At 37.3% G+C, this 8,855-nt stretch overlaps 1 protein-coding gene across 1 annotated transcript; it reads left to right on the top strand.

Annotated features, from left to right (window-relative positions):
- Positions 1 to 615: 615 nt before the first annotated feature.
- LOC149130994 (uncharacterized) lies at positions 616 to 4,458 on the top strand. Its single transcript, XM_089343012.1, has one exon. It carries the CDS (start codon positions 1,321 to 1,323, stop codon positions 2,950 to 2,952), a length of 1,632 nt encoding a protein of 543 aa, XP_089199138.1. The 5' UTR covers positions 616 to 1,320; the 3' UTR covers positions 2,953 to 4,458.
- Positions 4,459 to 8,855: the final 4,397 nt, after the last annotated feature.

Raw genomic sequence — 8,855 nt, 5'->3', positions numbered from 1 at the left:
TAGGCTTACAAAGAATAAGTCCTGGGGTCGATTTGTTCGACTAAAGGCGGTGCTCCAGCATGGCCACAGTCAAATGACTGAAACAAACAAAAGAGTAAAAGAGTAATATAGACACATACAACCATACAAACCTATATACACATACATACAAACATATACACACATACCTATACACACATACTAATACACACTCAAATATGTATATCCGCACACATATATACATACACGTATATCCCCATATACATACACACATATCTGGTATGTATGTGTATTACCATAAAAAAATTAAATAACAAAAAGACATTTATAAAAACTTGTCTGTAGTATGTACGTGTGTGTGTGTGTGTGTGTGTGTGTGTGTGTGTGTGTGTGTGTGCGTGCGTGTGTACGTATTTGTGTGTTAAAAAGTGAGAGTTGGGAAAGAGGATTTTTCTGTAAATGTCACAATGTCGGGAGACGATTTTTCTTGTTTTTTTGTTTCAAGAGAGAGAAAGCTTTAGAAAGACGTTCCGGAGTTAAATTAAGATATTGAGAAATAAAACTTTTAGCTATATATACACACACATACCAATCTCATTCAACGCATGCGCCTGCACACACACACACACACACACACACACAGAGTTACTCTCATTCACACGACGCATTTAACAACCATTCATCTTCGCAATCATGAAAACATTGACACAAACACACCTACAGCCAAAGCATACATACGCACCACACAGGTGAGAGTGTGTGTGTGTGTGTGTGTGTGTGTGTGTGTGTGAGCGAGTATTCATCCCAGTAATGTCACAAATTTCTTAGTCAGTTCACACACACACACACACACACACTCTTTGTATATAGCGTACATACCCTTTCAGCTCAATCACACCTACACAAGCGACTTGCCAGCCAGTTTGTCAGTCAAATCCCGCAGGTATCACCGCCCCTGCCTATCGCTACTTCTATTATTACCACCACCACCACCACCACCACCACCACCGCCACCACTACTACTACTACGACTATGATCTACACAGCTTGCACACCTGGTGTGTTACTTCAGGTGTCGTCGGCCAGGACAGAAAGCCGTCCTTTCAGCCTCGTACAGCAACACTAAGACTCGTTTCATTTCAGCTACATTTATTAGGTTTTTTTTTACACTTGTAGAAAGAAGGAGCGACACGATCACGGATTTTTTTTTTTACCCTAGAGCAGAACGTTGGACAAGAAAGGAATTTATAAAACAAACTAAAAACAGAAAGAAAAAAAAGGAAGAAAAGATTTAAACAAAATATAGAAAAAAAAGGGGGATATAAAGACCCTTCTTCAAATATGCTTGTCGAAGGGGATGAAAGGACGTTGTTTCGATGTGGGGTGTTGTATATTGGGAGTGCAGTACCCCTGGAAGCTTCCAAGGGCCTGGAAGCTATACAACAACCCTTAAGGGAACGTTACCCATACAAAGATGATAAAGAGATTAGTGGTGTGGAAGCTGTACTATCAGTAACGCCCACTGGAATACAGATGCAGTATTTGAAGGACAGTGGTTCGGTGATGTGGTTTCCCATTTCAACGTTAACTTTTTGCGCAGCGGTACGATGCATCCATTTATTGACGAGAGCGGGACAGAGAGTACCCCGATTTGTGTCTCTCAACTCGCCTGCTGCCGGTGGAGTATACAGTCAAAAACCTGTGATTTTTGCTGCTATCACTCGAAGAACGAAAGGTAGGAAATTTCTTGAATGTCATTCGTTTATCTGCAAAACTACAGGAGATGCCATCAATCTGGTACAGTCTTCGAAACTGGCTGACCGAGCATTTCGTAACGGAATTGTGCCGTCCAGTATTCCGTCCCTCTCACGCATGAATTCTCTCTCTTTACGCCCTCAAAGCGAAAGCGAACTCCATTTGATAACCGACCAAAAGTCACCACAAAGCGATGTGTCCCCAGAGTTCTATGAAACGCCGCCAAGCCAGGGATACTTTTACGGCACCGGTTCCACACTCGCCAGAAGTTACACTGTCGAAAAAATGAACAACGACGTACTCAGAGTACCGAGAACTCTGGATCGACTTGGCTCCAGAAAACTTCATTCTTCAGTTATGATACCATCACATTCCCATTACATCCCGGGACCGAGAAGAGTGGTTCCCGTTCCTGTGAACCTTTCTCAGTCGTCAAGAAGATTCTTGTCACCGCCTCCATCTCACGTTTTGGTCCGTAAAGACCCTTATCTATTCAATGCTCAATCGACTTTACCTTCCACATACGCCAGACTGCCGCATCCACTTGCACCATCAATGTCGGAGAAGATTGGCCGTTCACCGTCTTTGGGGAGGTCTCAGAGATCTTCAGGGGGCAGTACCATACGACCTGAGGATAACGCATTACGGAAGTCACGCAAAGATACAGCGATAAAAAATGGTCGCGATACCGAATCTTCGAGCGGCTCCTCAAGGCCGCCCAGTCCTCCTTTAGATTATGAACCTTTCGCCTCAGCTCTGGGCGGCTCGAAAACACACCTCAGTCGGAAGGACCGATACGAAACTTCGGGAGCCGCTTCCCCTCCGTCTGTGATCTACCCTTACGACCCTTACATTTATCCGGCCCGTTTTGCGGGCGAGTCGATCATGAGACCGCGCTCTTTGTCACCCCCTGCAGCAGAAACCGAACATTCGACGAAGAATACGCGAAAAAAGAAAGATAAATCAAAAAAGAAATCGAAGAAATCCACAAAAAAGGGTTCGAAAGACGCTGAGTCGGCGAACGATAATGTCGAGTACAGTACGGAAGTCTTAAACGGTTCTGATAAACAAAACCGCTTCATGCTGGACCGAGCTCATGCTTTCCAGAACGAAAAGGCCTTTGCCCGAAGCATTGCGGCCGAAAGTAAGAAACACGGCATCTATGACCAAGAGAACACGTCTTATCGACATTATCCTGACAGCGATCTTGTTAACTAACAGCTTACAATCTCCCATCTATCTCTATCTATCTACCTTTTGTACACACACACTACAATGTACACCTGCTTTTATATGCACTATACACGCATGCATGTACATATATGTGTGAACAGATACACACGTGCGCACACACACACACACATATATAAACATACCTACACATGCATCTATGTACACATAGATACGGAAATCTGAAAGGACGATTCCGTACAATGTTTAACCACGAATCATACGTCTTTAAAAAAGATGTTTGCTTTCTATAATTGTTGCTGTTATTGTTGACGACGTGATGATGATTATAATTGTTTTTGTTACTGTGGATTAACGTTATTCTACGGATATTGAAGAAGAATTTAAAAAATACACATACAGTAATGATGATGATGATAATAATTTCTAACACGAAGCCACAAATATATTGGAGAATGGAGTTGAATATATCGATAACCAATTATGGATTAATATATAGTGGGGGGGGGGGGGGACACACAACTCAAAACTGATCAGGCGGGGTTTGAATTCAGAACTAGAGAGTCCGGTGCGTTACTGATTTTCATCATTTAAAAAAAAAAATTAAAAAATAAAAGATGAGGAGGAAAATTATATTAAAAAAAAAACCTCCGCAAAAGTCAAGACAAAAAAAAAAGAAGAAAAAACGAAGGGGGAAAAGTTTGCTTATAAAACTAAAAGAAACTTTGAAATTTTGTTTTATACCTCAAAATGATATATATTTTTTTCTATTACGAAAACTATATTCTCCTATGCAAATTTTGCTTTGCCTTCAATATATAATATATATATATGTCCAAGTTATCAAATTATTTAATAACCTGAATGATTGAATTTTAAAAAAAAAAGTTTTTTCTATGTCACTAAATTAACACTAATTAAAAATATAATTAATTCATCAGAAATATTAATTTTTGGTGGAAGTGCTTTTAATGATGACAAATGCACACACAGACACACACACAATAAAATATATAATCCATAATCATTAGTCCGACAATATATATTTTGTTTCGCCTATGGCTGAACGGGAACTCTTATAAATTAGCATGTGCCAAAAAAAAAAAAAAAAAAAAAAAACACTGGGATATAACTCCACAAAATAGGCGAAACAAAATATATTTTGTCGGACTAACGATTATGGATTAAATATTTTTATTCTCTCAGATTTATCTTTGAGTGTATTATATACGAAGTGGCCAGACACAGCTTCTGTTTTGAACGTGCCACCTCCTAGAATAACACACACACACACACACACACACAATGATATATAAGAGAAATTATAAACTAAATTAAAATTTTTATTGTATCAGTATACACCTTGACGCGCATACATCAATCTACAGTGTGTATACAGTATTCGAGCAGGATATATGTATATATATATATATCAGGCATAAATAAACAAGTGTGCACCCCTCGACTTTGTTTGCTCATAACTTTTTGAAAACTGAATATTTGTTAATAAATTTAAATGAACAGTTCTAAAAAGTATTTTATTTTCAATACATCATAAAAATGCATGAGGAAACAAATACCTTTTTTTTTTCCACATTAAATTTCCATATAATTGTAATCTACACCGTCTGAAAAATATGTTTAGAAATTTTCGCAATCCCCACCCCCAAAAAACATCTATTTTTTTTCTGAAAGTTATGAGGAAACGAAATCGGTTATGAGGAAAGCGTGGGTGGGGGGCTCCTGTAGTTATGCCATACAAATATACACATGCACACGTGCACGCACAAATACACACACACACACACACACACACACACATACATACATATTATACACCTGTGTAATTACAGAGTGAGAATTTTCCCAGGAACGCCTTCAACATGAAGACCATATAGTTAAGTGTGAGCTAAAAGAAATCTTAATCGAATGAATTTAAATCCGTAATGAGAGGGAAAGTCAGTGTTAATGACAATTATTTTGGGTAACAACAAGCGTGGGGGACACAACTTCGAAATTTGAATTTATTAAAATGCAATGGAGAGACAGTCCCATTTCTTTTTAATCACTAGAGCAAGGGTTCTCAACCGTTTTTTTTTTAATCTATGGACCCCTTTGATTACTATTTTATTCTGGTGGGCCCCACCCAACCATTAATTTTTTAAAAAGCTAGTTTTATAGAAACTTCATTCAAAATTCCCTATTTTGTTTTCCACACATCAACATGTATAGGTTGAATTATGTAAAATGTCGGGAAAGAAACCTCACCGTTTCTCGCAATACGTCTAGAATACAATTGTTTCAGGGGCCCTTCAAATTCTATTGTGGATCCCTAATTTACTATTTTAATACATGGACCCCACAAAAATCGTATGTGAACTCTCAAGGGCCATACGGACCTCAGTTGAGAACCACTGCACGAGAGCTTTACATTTGTTTCAGTGTATAAAACAAAGGCTAATTAAAAGTCTAAAAACAAGCATGGACATTTAGGATAAAATGCTTTAGATGAGGAAAAGGTGAACGATGGTTGGTCACTCGACTTGCCTGAAAGCGCAGCCAAATCACCCTGTCGTCTCATAGAACTAAGAATTACTAGAGCAAATTTGATACCTGTTGTACTTATATAGAAGGACAAGCAAGAACGCATTTGCTCATAATATATCTGGCTGACCCACTTAAGATAGGCCTTGAGAACACGCACAACACTGGTCTGACCAACTATGGCTATACAATTCCACACATATAAATACATAAACACACACACACACACACGTACGCACAAAAATACACAACCTGTGAACCACGCTTCCATACATGTGCTTTTTAAACCTGTAACACAACAAACTTTATATTTACACATCTAAGCTTCTAAGTTACACATGTATGTATCATTGCTATTATGAAAGGCAAGCAGCTTAATCCTCGCCTTTACGGTCCTTTTAATTCAAATTGGTCTTTTAGTAGGGCTGTATATAGATGCGTGTGTGTGTGTATGTGGGTCTATTCCGTTTTAAATCACCCCTACAATCATGTCTGTGTGTGTATGAGAACTTGTGGAGTGCTCCTGTGTGCGTATGTGTGAAAGAAAAAGTTTGTATGGGGGTTGTGTGAGAGTGAATGATTGAATGTCTAAACGTGTGTGCGCGCGTATATATATATATATATATATATATATATATATATATATATATATACATATATATATATACACACACTAAACGAAAAAAAAACCTAAACCTATGTTTTTAGTTAAACAGTTCAATAAATACAACTAAAGCAGCGCGGACCCGAACGCGCAGTCGCGCTAGCTAGTCTTGAGTGGTCGATCCTAACCCGCGTGTGCAAATGAATACGTGTTTAGGGTTAGGATCGACCACTCACGACTAGTGAGTTTATGTATGTATGTATATGTGTGTGTGTGTGTATATATATAGTACTTCCTCGTGTTTAAGTCACATTATTCTATAATTTTAACTGGAAAAAAACTGGGGTACGACTTACAATACATGAATAGTGTTTGGATGGTGGGGGGGGGGCGTTTATATATATATATATATATATATATATATATATATATATATGTATACATACACACCACACGCATACACTTTATTTGTGACTTAAGAAGGCTACCAAAGGTTTCATGACAAAGAGATCTCTTAACAATTATCTAACCTGTCACATGTAAATGTTTGTACTTATGTCTATTTTGGATGAGATTACAAGTGTGTGTGTGTGTGTATATATATATATATATATATATATATATATATCTACACACACAATCAAATGAATAAAAACAAACGATAAATTGTCAGTTCATTCCAACTGTTTCTTATGTAACATTTTAATAGAAGAATGAGAACATTACTCCATTACAAAAGATTGTAATCATCAGATGAGATGTAATTTTACAAAACTAAAAAATATTCCAAGAATACAGCAGGGGTGTGGCCGAAGTCTATCAAGGCCAACTATGAAATGGCAGCCACATCCCAGATGTATTCTTGGGACACACTTTTGTTTTGTAAAATTACGTCTCATCTGATGATTACAATCTTTTGTAATGGAGTAAAATGTTACATAAGAAACAGCTGTAATGAACTGACAATTATCCACCGTCTGCTATTATTCATTTGACTATAATACACAAAGGAAATTTGCGACTTGTCGGACACCCTAGAGTCAGGGCCGGATTAAGACCAATAGAGAGGCCCTAAGGACTTAAGATAGTTTGGTGGCCCCATTTATATGTAATTCAAAATATAAACAATAAATAATTCACAAAATAAGTTTTAATTTTTTAAAACGAAACAAAACCAATGCTAAGATGGAAAATAATGTTTATTTTTGCATCTTTCCACATCATTGATATTTGAAAAGTTTTCCCCTACTTTTTTATTAAATTGGAAAGTTTTTGATCAGATCCTTGCTATTACACCACGAACACTTCGAAATTATATTTCCAATCAAATAAAATTCTTCTAATATTAAATTCAAATTACGATAAATGTAAACAAACAAACGAAGTTTGCTTTTAGAAGTGTTAAAATGTCTTAGAAAGTTAAAGAAGTGATTTTAAATTCTCAAAGTGTAGGCTGGCCGCCTACACTTTTTTCTGCAAAATAGGGGTAGTTTATCCTGTTCAGGCTATATTATTAGCATTATCCTGCTTTTGAGAATTTAAAATCACTTCTCATATTATTTTAGAAAATTTAAAGTGATTCCTTTTGTGCTGTAAACCATTTACCATTTCTGTGGCGCCCCCTACCTCCCTTGATGCCCTCAGCACATGCTTATTTTACTTGACAGTTAATCCAACACTGCCTAGAGTATACCAAGAATGTACTATTCAAAGCAATGTGTAATTTGGACCTGCCCCACAGGTGCTAAATACTCATAGGGTTGGTTTTCCTCTGCGTTACGCAACTGAAATACCCTATCTGATGTTTCGACTCTCACCAACCATAGGCCAGATCCACAGAGATTAACCAACCCCACCTGGTGTATACCTTTTCAAGTCCCTGATTCTATCTAAATCCTCATTTTACTATATAGACATACATACATATATATCATCATCATCGTTTAACGTTCGCTTTCCATGCTAGCATGGGTTGGACGATTTGACTGAGGACTGGTGAAACTAGATGGTTACACCAGGCTTCAATCTGATTTGGCAGAGTTTCTACAGCTGGATGCCCTTCCTAACGCCAACCACTCCAAGAGTGTAGTGGGTGCTTTTACGTGCCACCGGCGCGAGGGCCAGTCACGCGGTACTGGCAACGCCCACGCTCAGAATGGTGTTTTTTACGTGCCACCTGCACAGGTGCCAGTCCAACAGCACTGGCAACCATATATATATATATATATATATATATATATATATAATGTGTATATGTATATATATATAATATGTATATATATATAATGTGTATATATATATAATGTGTGTATATATATATAATGTGCTGATGGTGATCAAAGTGAAACGAATTTCACACTAAATCAATCAAAGTGTAAGGTAGAGGAATAATGTAGATTGATCAGTAATTACTGCAATAGTTGCCCTTCGAAGTCCCACACTTCATGAGAATGGGAAATGATAGTTTGTTCTTGTTTCCTCTCATCCTCCTCCCTTCCACTCTTTTTTTTACCACAAAAATTACAATTCAGTTGGGGGGGAGGAATGACCAAAATTACAATATTTTTTTTGTACATCCCCCCCTCCTTTACTCATTTTCTTTCTCAAGATGTTTGGGACTTCAAAGGACAACAATTGCAAAAATTCTGCCAATCTGATGACTTTGTGTAGGGGAAAATATAAAAAAAAGCATTTGATTTATTACAATCTATTATATTTCAATTTAATTTTTTAAAAAATATTCCTGTATTTCGTACAAGTTCTGAAAGAATTTCATTTTTGT

Source organism: Octopus bimaculoides, chromosome 26 (genome assembly GCF_046866305.1).
Source record: "Octopus bimaculoides isolate indiv1 chromosome 26, ASM4686630v1, whole genome shotgun sequence".
NCBI classification, from domain to species: domain Eukaryota; kingdom Metazoa; phylum Mollusca; class Cephalopoda; order Octopoda; family Octopodidae; genus Octopus; species Octopus bimaculoides.
The sequence above is the reverse complement of the archived record's forward strand: the minus strand, read 5'-3'. Positions and strand labels throughout refer to the sequence as shown.